This window comes from Oncorhynchus mykiss, chromosome 1 (assembly GCF_013265735.2).
Source record: "Oncorhynchus mykiss isolate Arlee chromosome 1, USDA_OmykA_1.1, whole genome shotgun sequence".
Lineage (NCBI taxonomy): Eukaryota > Metazoa > Chordata > Actinopteri > Salmoniformes > Salmonidae > Oncorhynchus > Oncorhynchus mykiss.
In genome coordinates this window covers 11,485,658-11,510,503 of record NC_048565.1, presented here as the reverse complement: position 1 = coordinate 11,510,503, position 24,846 = coordinate 11,485,658, and the positions used below count along the sequence as shown (strand labels likewise).

General features: G+C 43.7%; 1 protein-coding gene across 6 annotated transcripts in view; it reads right to left on the bottom strand.

Annotated features, from left to right (window-relative positions):
* The window catches only part of LOC110523899 (dynamin-like 120 kDa protein, mitochondrial), an 81,326-nt gene that overhangs the window by 3,924 nt on the left and 52,556 nt on the right, over positions 1–24,846 (bottom strand). For 2 of the 6 annotated variants that reach the window (XM_036940763.1, XM_036940849.1), the window contains one exon: positions 18,014–18,695. The exons of 2 other annotated variants lie outside the window; for them this stretch is intronic. In XM_036940763.1, the coding sequence (XP_036796658.1) occupies positions 18,457–18,695 (239 nt within the window). In that variant the 3' untranslated portion in view covers positions 18,014–18,456. Of the gene's footprint in view, positions 1–18,013; positions 18,696–24,846 lie in introns of those variants that run through there. 2 more of the 6 variants (XM_036940803.1, XM_036940911.1) reach the window with 1 other exon arrangement.

Genomic DNA, 24,846 nt, shown 5'->3' with positions numbered 1-24,846 from the left:
CTGAGAAATCACTATGACCAACACACACATCTAAGCCATGAAAAACAGCAGAAGAGTGGTAGAAAAACACCTTTCCCCTCCTCCCTTTCTCGACACACACACACACAAATGAATTCCCCCAGTCTTTGATACTTTAACACAGAGGCACATGGGGAGATTCCAACGTGTACTGGTGGCATTAGGGCTGGGAAAGAGGGCACGGTGACACGGTTCCACCCAGTCTTTGATACTTTAACACAGAGGCACATGGGGAGATTCCAACAAAATAGGAAAAATGTCAAGGGGGGTGAATAGGGCTGGGAAAGAGGGCACAGTGACACGGTTCCACCCAGTCTTTGATACTTTAACACAGAGGCACATGGGGAGATTCCAACAAAATAGGAAAAATGTCAAGGGGGGGTGAATAGGGCTGGGAAAGAGGGCACGGTGACACGGTTCCACCCAGTCTTTGATACTTTAACACAGAGGCACATGGGGAGATTCCAACAAAATAGGAAAAAATGTCAAGGGGGGGTGAATAGGGCTGGGAAAGAGGGCACGGTGACACGGTTCCACCCAGTCTTTGATACTTTAACACAGAGGCACATGGGGAGATTCCAACACGTACTGGTGGCATTAGGGCTGGGAAGAGGGCACAGTGACACGGTTCCACCCAGTCTTTGATACTTTAACACAGAGGCACATGGGGAGATTCCAACACGTACTGGTGGCATTAGGTCTGGGCAAGAGGGCACGGTGACACGGTTCCACCCAGTCTTTGATACTTTAACACAGAGGCACATGGGGAGATTCCAACACGTACTGGTGGCATTAGGTCTGGGCAAGAGGGCACGGTGACACGGTTCCACCCAGTCTTTGATACTTTAACACAGAGGCACATGGGGAGATTCCAACACGTACTGGTGGCATTAGGGCTGGGAAAGAGGGCACGGTGACACCATCACGGCAGGTGCGTTGGGGCTGAAACCTAACCCGGCTGGAGCCCCACTCTAGAACTCTCTACCCAACCACAAGGGTGCAAAAGAAGTTAAGGAACACACATACCGGGGGAAGGAGAGTGGGTCGGGCACCGAACGCAAAACATAACTCAAATGGAGTCAATAGCAACATCTATCTGTCCCAGACCCATGAAGGAGGAGGGAGGGACATCTCTGTCATATCAAAACAAGCCAAGGGAAAACCCCTGCCGCTCAGCGGAGTCTAGATGTGCCACTTATAAAAGAGCTATTGTGTACAGTTCATTTATTTTTTTATGAACCTTTATTTTAACAGTCTTTTCAAAATCAACCCTGCATACAGACATCAACACAATAAAATACTCAATCACAAAACAAACCCAATCTTCACTTAGAGGATTCCCCACTAATGTTATAAATTCTCTAAAGGGCAACAGGTATTCAAGCCTGAGCTTCCCCCGCAACACATTTCACATCTATGGAGCATAAAAACCTTGGAACCTCTAGCACTACACAATGTTGTGCTCTTGTACCGTACGCTGTTGTTGTGACCTTGACCAGTGTTGTCAGATACATGGGAAGTCTCTGCAGGAGTGCTTTGTAAATAAACCAAAGAAAACGCTGCTCTCTTCTTAGATAAAGAGGCCCAACCCACTTTTTGATACAATACACAATGGTGAGTTCTAAAACGATCAGCAGTAATGAATCCAAGGGCACAATGGAAAGCAGCCTCTAGTGGTTTAAGTGTGGAAGCTGCTGCATGCATATAGATAATATCCCCGGAATCTAAAACAGACATAAGTGGCCTGGACAACTTCCTTTTTATTAGCAAAACAAGTTAATCACATCTTGATCTTCAATTTCCTAACCAGCTCAGAAACGTGCGTTTTAAACCCCAATATATCATCTAGCCACATACCAAGATATTTAGAAGAGGGAACTCATTCAATGTGTTCCGTTCAGGCAAGTAATTTAAAAGGTCAAATATGTCTAAGTTACAGGACCTATAGCATGTATGTTGTTTGGTTTGCATTAAGAACTAACTAAAGATCCAAGTGTGACTTCTGCAGCGCATGGAAATCACACTGCAAATGTGAAAAGGCTTGGTTTACAAATGGTGCAACAGAGTACAACACTGTTTGATCAGCATAAACATTTTTATATATATATATATAAAAAATGTATATATACACATTTTTTTATATATATATATATATATATATATATAAATGTATATATATATATATATAAAAATGTATATATATATAAAAAATGTGTATATATATATATATATATATATATAAATGTATATATATATATATATATACATTTTTATATATATATATAAATGTATATACACACATTTTTTATATATATATACATTTATATATATATATATAAAAATGTATATATATATAAAAATGTATATATACACATTTTTATATATATATATAAAAATGTATATATATATAAAAATGTATATATACACATTTTTATATATATATATAAAAATGTATATACACATTTTTATACATATATATATACACATTTGTATACATACATATATATACACATTTGTATACATACATATATATACACATTTGTATACATACATATATATATACATTTGTATATATACACATACATATATACATACAGTGCCTTGCGAAAGTATTTGGCCCCCTTGAACTTTGCGACCTTTTGCCACATTTCAGGCTCCAAACATGAAGATATAAAACTGTATTTTTTTGTGAAGAATCAACAACAAGTGAGACACAATCATGAAGTGGAACGGCATTTATTGGATATTTCAAACTTTTTTAACAAATCAAAAACTGAAAAATTGGGTGTGCAAAATTATTCACCTTTAGTAGCAATTACAGCTGCAAGTCTTTTGGGGTATGTCTCTATACGCTTGGCACATCTAGCCACTGGGATCTTTGCACATTCAAGGCAAAACTGCTCCAGCTCCTTCAAGTTGGATGGGTTCCGCTGGTGTACAGCAATCTAAGTCATAGAACAGATTCTCAATTGGATTGAGGTCTGGGCTTTGACTAGGCCATCCCAAGACATTTAAATGTTAACCCTTAAACCACTTGAGGGTTGCTTTAGCAGTATGCTTAGGGTCATTGTCATGCTGGAAGGTGAACCTCTGTCCCAGTATCAAATCTCTGGAAGACAGAAACTGGTTTCCCTCAAGAATTTCCCTGTATTTAGTGGCAGCCATCATTCCTTCAATTCTGAACAGTTTCCAAGTCTCTGCTGATGAAAAACATCCCCACAGAACGATGCTGCCACCACGAGTCACTGTGGGGATGGTGTTCCCGGGGTGATGAGAGGTGTTGGGTTTGCGCCAGACATACAGTTGAAGTCGGAAGTTTACATACACTTAGGTTGGAGTCATTAAAACTTGCCTTTCAGGCCTCCTGGGTGGCGCAGTGGTTAAGGGCGCTGTACTGCAGCGCCAGCAGTGCCACCAGAGACTCTGGGTTCGCGCCCAGGCTCTGTCGTAACCGGCTGCGACTGGGAGGTCCATGGGGACATGGGCACAATTGGCCTAGCGTCGTCCGGGTTAGGGAAGGTTTGGCCGGTAGGGATATTGTCTCATCAAGCACCAGCGACTCCTGTGGCGGGCCGGGCGCAGTGCGCGCTAACCAAAGTTGCCAGGTGCACGTTGCGTGCTGTGTTATGAAGCAGTGCGCCTTGGTTGGGTTGTGTATCGGAGGACGCATGACTTTCAACCTTCGTCTCTCCCGAGCCCGCATGGGAGTTGTAGCGATGAGACAAGATAGTAGCTACTAAACAATTGGATAGCACGAAATTTGGGAGAAAAAGGTATAAAAAAAAATAATTTAAAAAAACTCGCTTTTCTTCCACTCCACAAATTTCTTGTTAAACTATAGTTTTGGCAAGTCGGATAGGACATCTACTTTGTGCATGACACAAGTAATTTTTTCCAACAATTGTTTACAGACAGATTATTTCACTGTATCACAATTCCAGTGGGTCAGAATTGACGAAGTTGACTATGCCTTTAAACAGCTTGAAAAAATGCCATAAAATGATGTCATGGCATTCGAAGCTTCTGATGGGCTAATTGACATCATTCGAATCAATTGGAGGTGTACATGTGGATGTATTTCAAGGCCTACCTTCAAACTCAGTGCCTCTGTTTGACATCATGGAAAAATCAAAAGAAATCAGCCAAGACCTCAGAGAAAAAATTGTAGACCTTCACAAGTCTTTGTTCATCCTTGGGTGCTATTTCCAAAACGTCTGAAGGTACCATGTTCATCTGTACAAACAACAGTACGCAAGTATAAACACCATGAGACCACGCAGCCGTCATACCACTCAGGAAGGAGACGCATTCTGTCTCCTAGAGCTCAACGTGCTTTGTTGCGAAAAGTGCAAATCAATCCCAGAACAACAACAAAGGACCTTGTGAAGATGCTGGAGAAAACAGGTACAAAAGTATCTATAACCACAGTAAAATGAGTCCTATATTGACATAACCTGAAAGGTTGTTCAGCAAGGAAGAAGCCACTGCTCCAAAACTGCCATAATAAAGCCAGACTACGGTTTGCAACTGCACATGGGGACAAAGATCGTACTTTTGGGAATAATGTCCTCTTGTCTGATGAAACAAAACTAGAACTGTTTGGCCATAATGACCATCGTTATGTATGGAGGAAAAGGGGAATGCTTGCAAGCCGAAGAACACCATCCCAACCGTGAAGCACGGGGGTTTCAGCATCATGTTTTGGGAGTGCTTTGCTACAAGAGGGACTGGTGCACATCACAAAATAGATGGCACCATGAGGAAGGAAAATTATGTGGATTTATTGAAGCAACATCTCAAGACATCATTTAAAGCTTAGTCACAAATGGGTCTTCCAAATGGACAATGACACCAAGCATACTTCCAATGTTGTGGCAAATGGCTTAACTTCTTGGTGACGGGGGCAGTATTGAGTAGCTTGGATGAATAAGGTGCCCAGAGTAAACTGCCTGCTACTCTGTCCCAGATGTTAATATATGCATATTATTAGTAGTATTGGATAGAAAACACTGACGTTTCTAAAACTGTTTGAATGATGTCTGTAAGTGGTAGGCAAAAACCTGAGAAAAATCCAACCAGGAAGTGGGAAATCTGAGGCTCGTACTTTAACTCAGCCCCTATTGTCGATACAGTGGATTATTGGTTATGTTGCACTTCTTAAGGCTTCCACTAGATGCCAACAGTCTTTAGAATGTTGTTTCAGGCTTCTCCTGTGAGTGTGACCGAATGAGAGAGGAGTGAGTCAGGTGTCTGGCAGAGTGCCACAGGCCCTGAGGCGCGGTCACGAGAGAGTTAGCTCTCGTTCCATTGCTTTTCTACAGACATTGGAATTCTCCAGTTGGAACATTATTGAAGATTTATGATTTTTAAAAATCCTAAAGATTGATTCTATACTCAGTTTGACAAGTTTCTACGGGCTGTAACGGAACTTTTTGAACTTTTCTGAACACACTTTTGGATTGGTTTACTAAACGCCCTAACAAAAGAAGCTATTTGGACATAAATGGACATTATCGAACAAAACAAACATTTATTGTGGAACTGTGATTCCTGGGAGTGCATTCTGATGAAGATCAAAAGGTAAGTGAATATTTATAATGCTATTTATGACTAATGTTGACTACCCAATATGGCGGATATCTTTTTGGCTGCTTTGTTGTCTGAACGCTGAACTCAGATTATTGCATGGTTTGCCTTTTCCGTCAAGTTTAAAAAAAATCTGACACAGCGGTTGAATTAAGGAGAAGTATATCTCTAATTCCATGTATAACACTATTTTCATCAACATTTATAATGAGTATTTCTGTAAATAGATGTGGCTCTCTGCACAATCACTGCATGTTTTATAACTACTGAACGCCAATGTAAACTGAGATTTTTGTATATAAATATGCACTTTATCGAACAAAACATACATGTATTGTGTAAATCCATAAAATAACACTGTTTTACTTTGTCTTGTTATCCATAAAATAACACTGAAGTCCTATGAGTGTCATCTGATGAAGACCATCAAAGGTTAGTGATTAATTTTAATCTCTATTTGTGCTTTTTGTGACTCCTCTCCTTGGCTGGAAAAATGGATGTGTTTTTTTGTGAGTTGGTGGTGACCTAACATAATCGTTTGTGGTGCTTTCGCTGTAAAGCATTTTTGAAATCAGACACTGTGGCTGGATGAACCGTTAATGTTATATTTAAAATGGTGTAAAATACTTGAATGCTTGAGGAATTTTAATTATGAGATTGTTGTTGTTTTGAATTTGGCGCCCTGCACTTTCACTGGCTGTTGGCGAGGTGGGACGCTTACCGTCCCACATATCCCAGAGAGGTTAAGGACAACAAAGTCAAGGTCTTGGAGTGGCCATCACAAAGCCCTGACCTCAATCCTATAGAACATTTGTGGGCAGAACTGAAAAAGCGTGTTCGACCAAGGAGGCCTACAAACCTGACTCAGTTACACCAGCTCTGTCAGGAGGAATGGGCCAAAATTCACCCAACTTATTGTGGGAAGCTTGTGGAAGGCTAGCGAAAACATTTCACCCAAATTAAACCATTTAAAGCCCATGTATGTAAACTTCTGACCCACTGGGAATATGATGAAAGAAATAAAAGCTGAAATAAATCACTAAACTATTATTCTGACATTTCACATTCTTACAATAAAGTGGTGATCCTAACAGACCTAAAACAGGGGATTTTTACTAGGATTAAAATGTCAGGAATTGTGAAAAACTGAGTTTAAATGTATTTGGCTAAGGTGTATGTAAACTTCTTCATTTTCCTTGGTGGCCAAAAAGCTCAATTTTAGTCTCGTCTGAACAGAGTAGCTTCTTCCATATGTTTGGGGAGCCTCCCACATGCCTTTTGGTGAACACCAAACGTGTTTGCTTATTTTTTTCTTTAAGCAATGGCTTTTTTTCTGGCCACTCTTCCGTAAAGCCCAGCTCTGTGGAGTGTACGGCTTAAAGTGGTCCTATGGACAGATACTCCAATCTCCACTGTGGAGCTTTGCAGCTCCTTCAGGTTTATCTTTGGTCTCTTTGTTGCCTCTCTGATTAATGCCCTCCTTGCCTGGTCCGTGAGTTTTGATGGGCAGCCATCTCTTGGCAGGTTTGTTGTGGTGCCATATTCTTTCCATGTTTTAATAATGGATGCAATGGTGCTCTGTGGGATGATCAAAGTTTAGGATATATTTTTATAACCCAACCCTGATTTGTACTTCTCCACAACTTTGTCCCTGACCTGTTTGGAGAGCTCCTTGGTCTTCATGGTGCTGCTTGCTTGGTGGTGCCCCTTGCTTGGTGATGTGCAGACTCTGGGGCCTTTCAGAACAGGTGTAGATACTGAGATCATGTGACACTTAAAGTTCACTTGTGTGACTTATGTGACTTCTGAAGGTAATTGGTTGCACCAGATCTTATGTAGGGGCCGTTTTTTTTCCTTCCATTTCACTTCAACAATTTTGACTATGTCCATTACATGAAATCCAAACAATAATCTATTTAAAATTACAGATTGTAATGCAGCAAAATAGGAAAAACACCAAGGGGGGTGAATAATTTAGCAAGGCAGTGAGTGTACATTCAGAATATAATTCTCAGATAAAAAGGAATGAAGTTGTACATTTACATTGTACATAGACAAGAAACCCAAGACATGGCATGATAATGACGAAGAACACTAGTGTCCCCAACCTTATGGGAGTAGCGACACATAAGCAGCCTTCCATACTTGCGGAATATTTCCCGATATCCATTTTTTAAATTGATTTCAAATGTGGTTTATTACGCCAGCGATGATGCAGCCCGGCTCCAGTTTATCAGCCCCTGTGGACTTTTGTGTCTATAGATAGCAGGGCATCTAAGTCCTCTTTTTATGCAAATTGCAGAAAATAATATCCTCAACTACCATTTTCCAAATCATTCCGCAAATTCCCCCTATCAGCATTAAGTCCAAACTCCTAGAGAGTAGGCCTAGCAGTTATTTCAAAGCCAGCTGAAATAAAAATGGTGGTTAAATTGCTCGATGTGGACCACTTACTGCATCAGGTCAACCACGGAGGAGACGACACACGTTGAACGAACCTTAACTGAAGTACATTTTACATCTCTCGCCATTTAGATCAGAATTTGATAGGCAAAATGTTACGCCATTCATTTAATGCCATTCATTTATAACAGCGTTACAATTATGCCCCTGTCATCATGAAGGGAAAAGCGAGGGGATGCACAAAAACAAATCTAATATTCTGGTTAGTAATGGTGCGAAACAGATTGATTTCTCCTCTGCCATCTGTTTGTCCCACAAGACGATAAGGGACATAAACAGCTTTTCTTTCAGGACGCGCGGAAACAGGCAGCGAACGGCGACTCTGTCCACTTTGTGTGTTGCACACAAAGTGGACAGAGTCGCCGTTCGCTGCCTGTTGCCTCAGAGGGATCGAAAAACTCAATTTAGGCACCTGTTTGCCTAAGAGATGAGCCCCAAGACACTGCCATTCAGCTGCCCTCCCTTTTTATCTGGTCATGAATATTCCCATAATCCTCTGAAATCCCTTATTTCAGGTCCCTCTTTCGGCTGATCTCCACAGGAAATGATAGGTCTCTTTCACTCCCACTCATCTGCGCCGTAAGGCTGCAAAGCCTTCAGTGGACAGAGCAGGAACTGCAGAAGGGACTGAGGGAAAAGCTTTTAATTGACCTGTAATTAGACTGTGAAACAGTATGGCCGTGGTCAAACAACCGCTCCATACAGATGGAAAGAGAGTAGAAAGAAGGTGAGAGGGGGTCGTAGGGCACGCTGTGAGGGAGGGTCGTATAGCACGCTGTGAGAGAGGGTCGTATAGCACGCTGTGAGAGAGGGTCGTATAGCACGCTGTGAGAGAGGGTCGTATAGCACGCTGTGAGAGAGGGTCGTATAGCACGCTGTGAGAGAGGGTCGTATAGCACGCTGTGAGAGAGGGTCGTGTAGCACGCTGTGAGAGAGGGTCGTATAGCACGCTGTGAGAGAGGGTCGTATAGCACGCTGTGAGAGAGGGTCGTGTAGCACGCTGTGAGAGAGGGTCGTGTAGCACGCTGTGAGAGAGGGTTGTATAGCACGCTGTGAGAGGGTCGTATAGCGCGCTGTGAGAGAGGGTCGTGTAGCACGCTGTGAGAGAGGGTCGTGTAGCACGCTGTGAGAGAGGGTCGTATAGCACGCTGTGAGAGAGGGTCGTGTAGCACACTGTGAGAGAGGGTCGTATAGCACGCTGTGAGAGAGGGTTGTATAGTACGCTGTGAGAGAGGGTCGTATAGCACGCTGTGAGAGAGGGTCGTATAGCACGCTGTGAGAGAGGGTCGTATAGCACGCTGTGAGAGAGGGTCGTATAGCACGCTGTGAGAGAGGGTCGTATAGCACGCTGTGAGAGAGGGTCGTGTAGCACGCTGTGAGAGAGGGTCGTATAGCACGCTGTGAGAGAGGGTCGTATAGCACGCTGTGAGAGAGGGTCGTATAGCACGCTGTGAGAGAGGGTCGTATAGCACGCTGTGAGAGAGGGTCGTGTAGCACGCTGTGAGAGAGTGTCGTATAGCACGCTGAGAGAGAGGGTCGTATAGCACGCTGTGAGAGAGGGACCTTAATCTCTTTAAATATTGAGGATGCTCCTCTCTGGAGTTTGATGTGAAAGGAGAGAGGCAACCGTTAGAAATGGGAGACTATTACATTATTTATAACAATGTGTCAACGGAAGAGTTTCAGTGGCTAACATTTGGTGCCAAGACAGAGTTTCAGTGGCTAACATTTGGTGCCAAGACAGAGTTTCAGTGGCTAACATTTGGTGCCAAGACAGAGTTTCAGTGGCTAACATTTGGTGCCAAGACAGAGTTTCAGTGGCTAACATTTGGTGCCAAGACAGAGATTCAGTGGCTAACATTTGGTGCCAAGACAGAGATTCAGTGGCTAACATTTGATGCCAAGACAGAGTTTCAGTGGCTAACATTTGGTGCCAAGACAGAGATTCAGTGGCTAACATTTGGTGCCAAGATAGAGATTCAGTGGCTGACATTTGGTGCCAAGACAGAGATTCAGTGGCTAACATTTGGTGCCAAGACAGAGATTCAGTGGCTAACATTTGGTGCCAAGACAGAGATTCAGTGGCTGACATTTGGTGCCAAGACAGAGATTCAGTGGCTAACATTTGGTGTCAAGACAGAGATTCAGTGGCTAACATTTGGTGCCAAGACAGAGTTTCAGTGGCTAACATTTGGTGCCAAGACAGAGTTTCAGTGGCTAACATTTGGTGCCAAGACAAACGGCAGTTTTTTTTGTATGGTGCTCCAGTCCATCAGCCAACTCTGAAGACAGGACTGAGTTCAGCGCCTGGTCAGGACGAGGCTCCCGTACCAAACGGTCATGATTCAGAAACACATTTTTACATTCAACTTCTGTCACCGGCAAGGTTACAGTCGAGACGGGATCCTTGTACGTCTGCATGATCCTGTCCCACCTGAAAAGCCATCTCTTAAAGTAAAAAACAGAAGAGGAGGCATGGCCTTGTCACTGGATTTGTCTCTGAATCCGTATGTTAACATGCTATAAAAAGGCAGGGAGGCGGATGCAGAAAGCTGGGATCTTGAGGGCAAAACCCCCATCAGTGGCAAAGCCATGAATCACAGCTGGCTCTGGGGGGCTTATCTAGAAACCAGATGCATGAGGAGAACAGAACCAAGAAGTCGAGCCCTGGGACTGAACAGGTTCAACCTGGGGTCACATGGGCCAGACCAAACAAAAAAGCAGAGTGGGGAAAACAACACGTGAAACCGTCAGATGTTGTGTAGTCCCCTGGGTAGTTACGCCAGGCGTTGTGTAGTCCCCTGGGTAGTTACGCCAGGTGTTGTGTAGTCCCCTGGGTAGTTACGCCAGGTGTTGTGTAGTCCCCTGGGTAGTTACGCCAGGTGTTGTGTAGTCCCCTGGGTAGTAACGCCAGGTGTTGTGTAGTCCCCTGGGTAGTTACGCCAGGTGTTGTGTAGTCCCCTGGGTAGTTACGCCAGGTGTTGTGTAGTCTCCTGGGTAGTTATGCCAGGTGTTGTGTAGTCTCCTGGGCAGGATGTGTTATGTAGTCTCCTGGGTAGTTATGCCAGGTGTTGTGTAGTCTCCTGGGCAGGATGTGTTTCGTAGTCTCCTGGACAGGTGAGGACGTGTTGCCAGGTGAGGATGTGTTTTGTAGTCTCCTGGGCAAGATTTATTGACAGACATTACTATGGCTTTGAAGGGTGACAGGTAAAAATTGGGTTACGGGGGAAAATATGGAGATTTCATTTGCAAAGTAGATTTATCCTAGCTAGCTCTGCTGGGTTCCAAAAGCTTTCATGCAGGAAAACATTAGAACTATTCAACGCAGAGGAGTAGGCCTAACCAGAGAGAGGAGAGGAGGAGTAGGCCTAACCAGAGAGAGGAGAGGAGGAGTAGGCCTAACCAGAGAGAGGAGAGGAGGAGTAGGCCTAACCAGAGAGAGGAGAGGAGGAGTAGGCCTAACCAGAGAGAGGAGAGGAGGAGTAGGCCTAACCAGAGAGAGGAGAGGAGGAGTAGGCCTAACCAGAGAGAGGAGAGGAGGAGTAGGCCTAACCAGAGAGAGGAGAGGAGGAGTAGGCCTAACCAGAGAGAGGAGAGGAGGAGTAGGCCTAACCAGAGAGAGGAGAGGAGGAGTAGGCCTAACCAGAGAGAGGAGAGGAGGAGTAGGCCTAACCAGAGAGAGGAGAAGAGGAGTAGGCCTAACCAGAGAGAGGAGAGGAGGAGTAGGCCTAACCAGAGAGAGGAGAGGAGGAGTAGGCCTAACCAGAGAGAGGAGAGGAGTAGGTCTAACCAGAGAGAGGAGAGGAGTAGGCCTAACCAGAGAGAGGAGAGGAGTAGGCCTAACCAGAGAGAGGAGAGGAGTAGGCCTAACCAGAGAGAGGAGAGGAGTAGGCCTAACCAGAGAGAGGAGAGGAGTAGGCCTAACCAGAGAGAGGAGAGGAGTAGGCCTAACCAGAGAGAGGAGAGGAGTAGGCCTAACCAGAGACAGGATAGGAGTAGGCCTAACCAGCCTAACCAGAGAGAGGAGAGGAGTAGGCCTAACCAGAGAGAGGAGAGGAGTAGGCCTAACCAGAGAGAGGAGAGGAGTAGGCCTAACCAGAGGGAGGAGAGGAGTAGGCCTAACCAGAGAGAGGAGAGGAGTAGGCCTAACCAGCCTAACCAGAGAGAGACTTAAAAAAACAAGCCAATACAACATTTTGTTTTGGGGGGGGGCGACTTCACTGACAAGTAATGACGTCTTTATACAGTTAAAGCTGTGAGTTAAAGATACTCAAGTTGTAAATTCAGAAAATGTCTATGTAAATTGTGAGTTGATTTTTGGGGGGGAGGGGTTGTAAGTCATGGTAAACCACAGAGAGCCAGTTAAGTAGCCTGGACAATCAATCTTACGGGGTAACGTTGGCCTCGGGATGACAGAGTGTTTAAAATGAAGTCGCTGTTATAATCCCTCAGAGCCACAGGTGTGTGGACTTTCCACTGATGAACTCCGGGTGTGCACGCCGAAGTCACGTACATAGGCAGGCAGGCAGGCAGGCAGGCAAACACACACCACACACACACACACACAGACAGGCAGGCAAACACACACACAGGCAGGCAAACAAACACACACCACACACACACACAGGCAGGCAAACACACACACACACACACACACACACACACACACACACACAGGCAGGCAAACACACAGGCATGCAAACATACAGGGACAGACATAGACAAACTGACCTGAATCACCTGTGATGTCAATTCCAAGGCAAACCAGGGTCCCACTCTGGTAAAGCCACACCTGTCTCAGTCTCCATGTCTTCTATCAGACAAGGATGAATCTGGCGGTCCGACTCGGGACATACCCTAAAGCCTGCATGTCACTACATCCCATTAGGCACAGCGCTGATCCTAAACAACCTCAAAAACCACAGAGATTGCACGGCCGATGCCGACCGACACATCATACTCTGCACATCAGCCCCCCAGAAGAACACCCAACACTTAAACACCCTCAGGTAAATACGGGCCTCTAGCTGGTGCTGAGCCCACACACACATCCCATTGTGCAGGAGCAGCAAACCACAAACTAAATTCCCTAAAGACACGATAGAGTGAAACGTACATTCAAACTCTATCTGAAAACGGATATGTGCCTTTATCTAGGACAGCGGGAGACGGGGAAAAGTCTGGATGAAATATCTAATACACAATTAGAAGACCAGCCAACTTTAACCATTCAGCAATAAACACGACAAATCATCTACATATTAGCTAAGAGTTGCCCTGGCAACCCACCTACTGGGAAACATCATCTGTTCAGAAGCCGAACCTGACCAGAGAAACAGAAGAGACCAAGAGAGAGCTCTTAAAAACAGCCCTGCTCTATTTTCACAATGTAAAGGAGGAAGTGTATGGTTTTCCTAACACCTCTTCCAGGTTATCTGAGCGATGGACAGCTAGCAGGAGCCTCGTGTGTAAACAGTAATGGTACACCAGTGTTAGCTTCTCTACACTGGCTTCGTGTTAAGGCTAGGGCTGATTTCAAGGTTTTACTGCTAACCTACAACGCATTACATGGGCTTGCTCTTACCTATCTTTCTGATTTGGTCCCGACGTACATACCTACACGTACGCTACGGTCACAAGACGCAGGCCTCCTAATTGTCCCTAGAATTTGTAAGCAAACAGCTGGAGGCAGGGCTTTCTCCTATAGAGCTCCATTTTTATGTAATGATCTGCCTATCCATGTGAGAAACGCAGACTCGGTCTCAACCTTTAAGTCTCTACTGAAGACTCATCTCTTCAGTGGGTCATATGATTGAGTGTAGCCTGGACCAGGAGTGTGAAGGTGAACAGAAAGGCTCTGGAGCAACGAACCACCCTTGCTGTCTCTGCCTGGCCGGTTCCCCTCTCTCCACTGGGATTCTCTGCCTCTAACCCTATTACAGGGGCTGAGTCACTGGCTTACTGGTGCTCTTCCATGCCGTCCCTAGGAGGGGTGCGTCACTTGAGTGGGTTGAGGTTTGGCGCCACCCTCGGGTTCGTGCCGTGACGGAGATCTTCGTGGGCTATACTCAGACTTGTCTCCTAGGTTGGTGGTTGAAGATATCCCTCTAGTGGTGTGGGGACTGTGCTTTGGCAAAGTGGGTGGGGTTATATTCTGCCTGTTTGGCCCTGTCTGGGGGTATAGTCAGACGGGGCCACAGTGTCTCGACACCTGTCTCAGCCTCCAGTCATTAGACTGCAATAGTTTGTGTCGGGGGGCTGTTATATCTGGAGTATTTCTCCTGTTTTCTGTGTGTTCCTCCTCCCTCCCCTCAGGACTAACTGGCCTGATGACTCTTTGCTGTCCCCAGTCTACCTGGTCGTGCTTCTGCTCCTGTTTCAACTGTTCTGCCTGCGGCTATGGAACCCTGGCCTGTTCACCGGACGTGCTACCTTGTCCCGGACCTGCTGTTTTCGACTCTCTCTCTACCGCACCTGCTGTCTCTAACTCAATGGTTGCCTATGAAAAGCCAACTGACATTTACTCCTGAGGTGCTGACCTGTGGCACCCTCAACAACCACTGTGATTATTATTATTTGACCCTGTTGGTCATCTATGAACATTTGAACATCTTGGCCATGTTCTGTTATAATCTCCACCAGGCACAGACAGAAGAGGACTGGCCACCCCTCAGAGCCTGGTTCCTCTCTAGGTTTCTTCCTAGGTTAATGCCTTTCTAGGGTGTTTTTCCTAGCCACCGTGCTTCTACATCTGCATTGCTTTCTGTTTGGGGTTTTAGGCTGGGTTTCTGTACAGCACTTTGTGACATCGGCTGATGTAAAACGGGATTTATAAATACATTTGATTGATTGATTGATTGATTGAGCTCTAAGCCTGTGGATTTTCTCTCAAATGGCTTCCTATTCCTCTATATAGCAAACTAGGCTTGGGCGGGTCCAGATTGTCATATGGTCATACCGACCATGTGCCATCCCAGGATATTCATAATAACAGCATAGAACACAAGGTGGGCGCTATTTCCAACGCCCACTGCCTCTGTAATCCAAAAGGTTATCAATGCTAACAAGTACATGTAAAATCTCAGAGAATGCTAACTAAATGCTAATGAGCACACTGCAAAAATGTTATACAATCTCTGGCCTAAACTATTTATTTGCAAGACAGACATCCCCAGCTCATGAATTATACAAGTAACTACAAAATGCTAGTCACAGTTAGCTGCTCACTCAAACAAATAGACAGCAAGGCTCTTGATCCAAGGGGGATTCTCTGCTGTTACCAGGGAAAGCTTGATTTTAAAAGAAGCTAACCACTTAGCTACACAGCTACTAAATTAGCAAAGCAAATGCACCAACTGCAGAGCATTTAGCACATTTTATACAGTTAACTTATTAGTTAAGCTCTCTAGCTGGAAAACATTCAGTTGTGAATTCCATACTGTAACTAGATCACCTGGTGCGTGTTGCACCCGTGAGTGACTCACAAGGCTCCGGTCTCTAGTCACTGTGTGCTTATAAACCAATGAAAAACTACAGTGCATTCGCAAAGAATTTAGACTGTGGATATTGATACTTTGCACCTGTTTTCTCCAGCATCTTCACAAGGTTTTTTGCTGTTGTTCTGGGATTGATTTGCACTTTTCGCACCAAAGTACGTTCATCTCTAGGAGACAGAACGCGTCTCCTTCCTGAACAGTATGACGGCTGTGTGGTCCCATGGTGTTTATACTTGCGTACTATTGTTTGTACAGATGAACGTGGTACCTTCAGGCATTTGGAAATTGTTCCCAAGGATGAACCAGACTTGTGGCGGTCTGCAATTCTTTATCTGAGGTCTTGACTAATTTTGTTTGATCTTTCCACGATGTGAAGCAAAGAGGCACTGAGTTTGAAGGTAGGCCTTGAAATACATCCAGAGGTACACCTCCAATTAAATGTCAATTAGCCTATCAGGAACTTCTAAAACCATGACATCATTATCTGGAATTTTCCAAGCTGTTTAAAGTCACAGTCAACTTAGTGCATGTAAACTTCTGACCCACTGGAATTGTGATACAGTGAATTATAAGTGAAATGATCTGTCTGTAAACAATTGTTGGAACATTACGTGTCATGCAAAGTAGATGTCCTAATCGACTTGCCAAAACTATAGTTTGTTAACAAGAAATGTATGGAGTGATTGAAAAATTCGTTTTAATTACTCCAACCTAAGTGTAAGTAAACGTCCGACTTCAACTAAGTATTCAGCCACTTTACACAGTACTTTGTTAAAGCACTTTTTTCAGTGATTACAGCCCCGAGTCTTCCTGGGTATGACACTACAAGCTTGCACACATTAATTATCAGGTCTCTCCAGAGATGTTCGATCAGGTTCAAGTCCAGGCTCTGGCTGGGCCACTCAAGGACATTGAGACTTGTCTGAAGCCACTCATGCGTTGTCTTGGCTGTGTGCTTTGGGTCGTTGTCCTATTGGAAGGTGAACCGTTGCCCCAGTCTGAGGTCCTGAGTGCTCTGGAGCAAGTTTTGATCAAGGATCTGTTTAGACTTTGCTCAGTTCATTTTCCCCCTCGATCCTGGCTAGTCTCCTAGTTCCTGCCACTGAAAAACATCCCCACAGCATGATGCTGCCACCACGCTTCACCGTAGGGACGGTGCCAGGTTTCCTCCAGACGTGGCGCTTGGCATTCAGGCCAAGAGTTAGAGAGTCCTTTAGGTGCCTTTTGGAAAACTCCAAGCGGGCTGTCATATGCCTTTTACTGAGGAGTAGCTTCCGTCTGGCCACTCTACCATAAAGGCCTGATTGGTGGATTGCTGCAGAAATCGTTGTACTTCTGGAAGGTTCTCCCATCTCCACAGAGGAACTCTGGAGCTCTGTCACAGTGATCATCGGGTTCTTGGGCACCTCCCTGACCAAGGCCCTTCTCCCCCTGATTGCTCAGTTTGGCCGTGCGGCCAGCTCTAGGAAGAGTCTTGGTGGTTCCAAACTTCTTCCATTTAAGAATTTTGGAAGTCACTGTGTTCTTGGAGACCTTCAATGCTGCAGAAATGTTTTGATACCCTTCCCTAGATCTGTGCCTCGACACAATCCTGTCTTGGCTCTCTAAGGACAATTCCTTCGATCTCATGGCTTGGTTTTTGCTCTGACATCCACTGTCAACAGTGGGACCTTATATAGACATGTGTGTGCCTTTCAAAATCATGTCCAATCAATTTAATTTACCACAGGTGGACACCAATCAAGTTGTAGAAACATCTCAATGACGATCAATGGAAACGGGATGCACCTGAGCTCAATTTTGAGTCTCATAGCAAATGGTCTGAATACTTATGTAATAAGGTATCTGTTTTTTGTTTGTAACATATTTGTAAACATTTCTAAAAACCTGTTTTTGCTTTGTTATTATGGGGTACTGTGTGTAGATTGATGAGTACATTTAAAAAATATATATTTTTTATTTTTTTTTAAAGGCTTGGACGTAAAAATAAAAAATGACTTTAGTTTGTGTTTTAGGCAAAGAAAAAATGACTTTGAGAAGCTCCACAGTGATGGTGAGTTAAGACAATCAGAAATACCATCAGATCCCCAGATGGGAACAGTAGGACTACATTTGCGCGCAGGCCAGGTAACCTAGGCCTACTTCTTCAAGTAATCAGGCGCACTTCCTTTCTCAAGATTGACAGGAGCGCTCCAAACAAAAGACAATTAATAAATTTACAACCCATACATGGGATTAAATAAACAACAAACTTTTGTTTAGTGTAGCCTAGGTTTGTACCAAACAAACATAGAAGATTAGAAATTATGGGAACTAATGGCAAATGTACTACTGATGATACTTGTGTGCCATCCTAGTGGCCTCTGCAAGGGATTAGTCCACAAGGAGAGTCAGACAGGTGTCTTGTGTGCCATACATTTTTTATATATTTGCCAATGTTCGGGGGGGAAAAAAAAAAAAGTCCACCAACAGCCTATCAACCAAACAATCGACTAAATGGGGTCAGCAGTAGATAGGTGACAGGTAAGGTTGTGTCCTAATAGTTTAAAAATAGCTTCCTTTGCTCTTTACTTCATTATCATGGATAAATGAAAGGACTTGATTGGTTACTTTTAACATTATTGCTTTCACCTGTTGCCTTCAGTGATCTTGGAAAAGACGAGGCAAGATGAGAGTAATGAGGCCGGTCCTGGGAAAGGCAGGGCCAACAGCCTAGCCCTTTTCCTTCTGGCTGGGTGTCTGACAGACTGAACAGTCTCCCAGAACACACCTCTCTCCCATCCACACACTCAGGCCCAGTGAGGACAGATTTACACCCACCCAGAGACTGTTGCAGCAGGGCTGTCAAACACATGTGGTGGAGCAGGATGTGTGTAGAGAGCGGAGTGGGTCACTAAAACACCAGGTGTCGGAGGGAGCGTGGACAGCCCCGGTTCCCAGCCTCAGAGAAGAAGGGGAAGGGGGAAGAAAAGAGAGAGGTGAAGGCAGGGGGTTGTAACTGGGACTGGGAGCGGCTGGCTGGCCGAGGTGTGGAGAGCAGAGGAGGAGGAGGAATGGAGGGCCTCTGATCCAGCTGTAGGAATGGCGGAAGCCGTTTCCTCCCCTGGCAGTCAGGGAGGGGTATAAACAGTCCTGTGTTGGCGAGAGGCTGGGAAAAACAGAGGAAGAACTGCTCAAAGAAAAGGAGGGGGGAGAAACAAAAATAGCGCTGAAAGAGATGGAGGGAGAAGAAGTGAGATGGAGGACTGCGTGAGAGAGGAAGGGGAACAGGTACAGACTACCAAGAGTGCTACTGTGGTCTTTACACAGCACAGGAACAGCTCAAAACGACCTGGGGTAAAAGGTGAAGAGGCTCTAGTCTGGTGTGAGTGTGTGGCCGTGCTGGCGGGCGCATGCGTCTGTATACACACGCCGTGTATATAAAAAGGACTCCTCCGCCTGCCTGCCTGTCTTCCCGTCTGCCTGTGTGTGTGCGAGTACTGTTATACACGTTCCCTCCATCAACGAGAGATAGAAAGAGAGAGCTAGAGAGTGAGTAAGAGAGCGAGAGAAAGAAAGAGCTAATGTTTCCCTTCCATCCAGTAACTACCAGACTCCTGGGGCTGAGTCCTGACCAAATACCTTTACGAGGGGCCGTCATCTCGCCTCCACAGAAGAGGAGCGTGTAAAAACAGATCGGAGGGGATTTCAAGTACCACCGTGTTCAGTTTTACACACCCACACCCACCCACCTCCCCACCCAGCACGGCTAAACTGGTGGAATCTCCTGTTGAGTCTTGCAGGGGAGGGCGAAACAGCACACAGGTGTGCGAGAGGGGACATGCTTACGTCAGAGTTTAACCTAATTTCCCAGCTGCTCCCTACATCACAAGACTTTTGTTCGCACCATGTCACAAGTCTATCTCCATCACACACACACAATAGCTCGGTATTGACTATTTACCAGGAAAAATCATTGAATAACATGAAACGTTAACATCATAGATGGTTAACAATCATCATCAGATGATTAATGTTGGGTTCACAGACTAGATCTGGTGTCTCAAACTAATTTTGCCTGGGGACTGCATTTGGATCGCAGACCAGTAGTTGAGACTTGATGGAGAGGAGAAATTACAAGAGCATAACCACATATTGAACAATGAGACCGATATTTCAGATATAAAACGACAGGCTGTGGTCTATCTTGGTTAGGTTATAAAACATCTTTGGAATAACTTTCAGCGAGAGCTCAAAACGTTCTAGTTGGAGATGGAGTCCATAGTTGGACTTCCACACTTAGTCTTGTGACTGTGTGTTGAGGATCCCCTTGGAGACAGCAGTCGACCAAGCAAAATCATGGTCGACTGAAAGTCATCTGTCCTTTCGACCAATCGATTCGTAATCATTTTTAAGTCTATTGTCCATGTATAGACAGACACACCCTATGTGTTTTAATAAAATCAAATATATATCCATTGAGCTTGTCTGATGAAATATGACACAAATGACTCAAGAGGGAGCCAGAGATTAAAATAAATAAAAATAATCACCTGTCCCGACCATCCTCCTCCCGCTCCTACTGGCTTTCCCAGATTATGCAGTTACTCTCCTGAAGTTGCCGGTAATAGGTTACAAGAGGAGTCTGCAAAATCCTCATTTGGAATGCCAATTTATCTTAGTATTTTCTACCAATCTGCATGCCAGTTATGGTTTTCATTTGCACATTTTCGTGGAACAGTTTTATTTCGTATGCCAAAATCATTGTCATGTGGTTAATCAAAATTTGATCCAAATGTAAATGACAAACCTAAAAACTATCTTCTATTGCCAACTATGTAAAAATAGCCTAGAAAGTCAACAAATATAAACATTGCAGCCTGCAGGTAGAAAATACCCTGATAAAAATAAATATCCTATAAATCACATTGTTGCAGACAAGCCATGCATAGCCAAACTTGAAACATTTAATCAACTACCAACTAATGTGTCCATCCAGAAGCTCATGCTTGCAACACTGTATAAAATATTCTGGACCCTCTGAGTTTCCTGCACCAGTGAGCTCAGGACAGACAGCTGTAAGCTATTTGCACAAGGGATAAGAAGAAATTATGTTTCCACTGGCATTTTTCCCTTTTCACGCTTAGTGGTTATCAAAAGAGAGAAGGGAGAAATGGAAAGATTCTTCAAACACATTTGACAAACTATTGTTCACGCTTAATGGTTATAAAAAAGGGAGAGAGATGGAATTATTTTTCAAACACATCGAGGAACTTTTGTTATTCTCATATAAAAATATAAGATATAAAAAAAAAACAGACGTTTGCTTGCTGTTTGAGGTGAAGAAAACACTACTTTGAGAAGCTCCACAGCTCATTAGTAGTGGTGTGTTAAGCCAATCATACATAGTAATAAGATCCCCAAATGGGCACATTTATATGCCTACAGTTGAGCGCAGGCCAGGTAGCCTCTAGGCCTAATTCTATGCGTAATCTGGTGCGCGTGATTACCCAACATTGACAGGAGCGCTCCAAACAAAAGACAATTACTAAATTAATAAACTAAACTCGTAAAAGGAATGATAAACCAAAACTTGTTTCTCATAAGTGTAGCATAGGTTGTCCACTCCGACAGTGAGAACGGTAAAAGACCAGAATAATATTATATTGAATGCAATAAGACGTTAACCTAACCAAACAAACATTACAGATTAGAAATAGGAATGAATAGTAAATGTACTAGAGGTCGACCGATTATGATTTTTCAACGCCGATACCGATTATTGGAGAACCAAAAAAAAAGCTGATACCGATTAAACGGCCGATTTTTTAATATATATTTGTAATAATGACAATTACAACACTGAATGAACACTTAACTTAATATAATGCAAAAATAAGATCAATTTTGTCTCAAATAAATAATGAAACATGTTCAATTTGGTTTAAATAATGCAAAAACAAAGTATTGGAGAAGTAAAAGTGCAATATGTGCTATGTAAAAAAGCAAACGTTTTGAGTTCCTTGCTCAGAACATATGAAAGCTGGTGGTTCCTTTTAACATGAGTCTTCAATATTCCCAGGTAAGAAGTTTTAGGTTGTAGTTATTATAGGACTATTTCTCTCTATACCATTTGTATTTCATATACCTTTGACTATTGGATGTTCTAATAGGTACTTTAGTATTGCCAGCCTAATCTCAGGAGTTGATAGGCTTGAAGTCATAAACAGTGCAATGCTTGAAGCACAGCAAAGAGCTGCTGGCAAATGCAGGACAGTGCTGTTTGAGTGAATGTTTACGAGCTTGCTGCTTCCTACCACCGCTCAGTGAGACTGCTCTATCAAATCATAGATTTAATTATAATATAATAACACACAGAAATACGAGCCTTAGGCCATTAATATGGTTAAATCCGGAAACTATCATTTCGAAAACAAAACGTTTATTCTTTCAGTGAAATACAGAACCGTTCAGTATTTTATTTAACGGGTGGCATCCATAAGTCTAAATATTGCTGTTACATTGCACAACCTTCAATGTTATGTCATAATTACGTAAAATCCTGGCAAATAAGTTCGCAACGAGGCAGGCAGCCCAAACTGTTGCATATACCCTGACTCTGCGTGCAATGAACGCAAGAGAAGTGACACAATTTCACCTGGTTAATATTGCCTGCTAACCAAGATTTATTTTAACTAAATATGCAGGTTTAAGAAAATATACTTCTGTGTATTGATTTTAATAAAGGCATTGATGTTTATGGTTAGGTACATTCATAAAACGATTGTGCTTTTTTCGCAAATGCGCTTTTGTTAAATCATTTCCCATTTGGCGAAGTTGGCTGTCTCTGTTAGGAACAAATAGTCTTCACACAGTTCGCAACGAGCCAGGCGGACCAAACTGCTGCATATACCCTGACTCTGATGCACAGAATGCAAGAGAAATTACACAATTTCCCTAGTTAAAATACATTCATGTTAGCAGGCATTATTAACTAAATATGCAGGTTTAAAAATGTATACTAGTGTATTGATTTTAAGAAAGGCGTTGATGTTTATGGTTAGGTACACATTGGTGCAACGACAGTGCTTTTTTTGCAAATGCGCTTGTTAAATCACCCGTTTGGCGAAGTAGGCTGTGATTCAATGATAAATTAACAGGCAGTGCATCGATTATTTGCAACGCAGGACAAGCTAGATAAACTAGTAATATAATCAACCATATGTAGTTCACGAGTGATTATGTTAAGATTGATTGTTTTTTATAAGCACCTTACCTTGGTGCACTCCTTGCTGCACTCGCATAACAGGTAGTCAGCCTGCCACGCAGTCTCCTCGTGGAGTGCAATATAATCAGCAATGATCGGTGTCCAAAAATGCCGATTACTGATTGTTATGAAAACTTGAAATCGGCCCTAAATAAAAAAATCGGCCATTCCGATGAATAGGTCGACCTCTAAAATGTACTACTGGTGATACATGTAATGGGGAATGGATAGACTAGCAATCAAATGCAAATAATTCACACAATGAAGATATGAAACAATGAATGTGCACAAATTGGCAGGAGAGCCCGCATTCTGGAGAGAGAAGTGCATCGTGCAGCCACATTCCCCTTCTTCTTGGACTGTGCCATCCCCAAACTGCCGCAATCAATTAGTTTAGTAAGATGGGCGCGAATAAGACAGGTGTCTAGTGGGCCATAAAAATATATACACTACTGATCAAAAGTTTGGGGTCACTTAGAAATGTCCTTATTTTTTTGTCCATTAAAATAACATCAAATTGATCAGAATTACAGTGTAGACATTGTTAATGTTGTAAATGGCTATTGTAGCTGGAAACGGCAGATTTTTTATGGAATATCTACATAGGCGTACAGAGGCCAGCAACCATCACTCCTGTGTTCCAATGGCACATTATGTTAGCTAATCCAAGTTGATCATTTTAAAAGGCTAATTGATCATTAGAAAACCATTTTTACAGTGATGTTAGCACAGCTGAAAACTGTTGTTCTGATTAAAGAAGCAATAAAACCTTCTTTAGATTAGTTGAGTATCTGGAGCATCAGCATTTGTGGGTTCGATTACAGGCTCAAAATGGCCAGAAACAAAGACCTTTCTTCTGAAACTCGTCAGTCTATTCTTATTCTGAGAAATGAATGCTATTCCATGCGAGAAATTGGAACGAAACTGAAGATCTCGTACAACGCTGTGTACTACTCCCTTCACAGAACAGAGCAAACTGTCTCTAACCAGAATAGAAACAGGAGTGGGAGGCCCCGGTGCACAACTGAGCAACAGGAAAAATAGTGTCTAGTTAGCAGTTTCATTAAATAGTACCCACATAACACCAGTCACAACTTCAACAGTGAAGAGGGAACTCCGGGATGCTGGCCTTTTAGGCAGAGTTCCTCTGTCCAGTGTCTGTGTTCTTTTGCCCATCTTAATATTTTCATTTTTTTGGACAGTATGAGATATGGCTTTTTCTTTGCAACTCTGCCTAGAAGGCCAGCATCCCAGAGTCGCCTCTTCTTTGGCGGTGAGGTGGCACACAGTGAAAGAGAGATGTGTATGTTTAAGGAAACACCTGGATACCTGTCTACCTAGCTGGCACCCAGGTAGGAGTGAAACATTAGCTCCTCTACAAAACAACATCAATAGCTGCAGGTGGAAGGCTTTAGCAATGCATACACCTTCACCAAACTTAGGGGGAAATAACAACAGTCTAGTGTTAGTGTGAGGGTGTGTGTGTGTCTAGGGTTCAAATTGACTAAACATTGACTTGTGACTCATAAGGGTGCCCTGATTGGTTTTGAGAGAGCTCAGCACCCTTATTTGTCTAACACTGTGTATGTATGTGTGTATGTGTGTGTGTGTGTGTGTGTGTGTGTGTGTGTGACCAAGACAACAAGGGCCTGGCAGCAGGACTCTGGTGCTGCTTCACTAATGCACACTTATAGGAAAATACCATTCAAAACATATATTTTGGTATTTATTTCATTAGTCCACTGTTGATACAGTTCCTAAATGTCAGCAGTCACGTTGTCAAGACATTGAAGAAGCAATGTGTCACCTGCCACATGATCATGTGCTAATTGAGGTGGCAGCACAAAAAATGTGCTTCCTCTGTTATCGGAGTGTGAGAGGGCGTGCGGGCAGTGTACGAGAGGACAGGCGGGTGGTGTGCGAGAGGGAGGACGGGCGGGCGTTGTGCGAGAGGGCGGGCGTTGTGCGAGAGGGCGGGCGGTGTGTGGCTCGTGTGTGTGAGAGTGCGAGCTAGTCTGGGCTTGTCGGCAATCCACT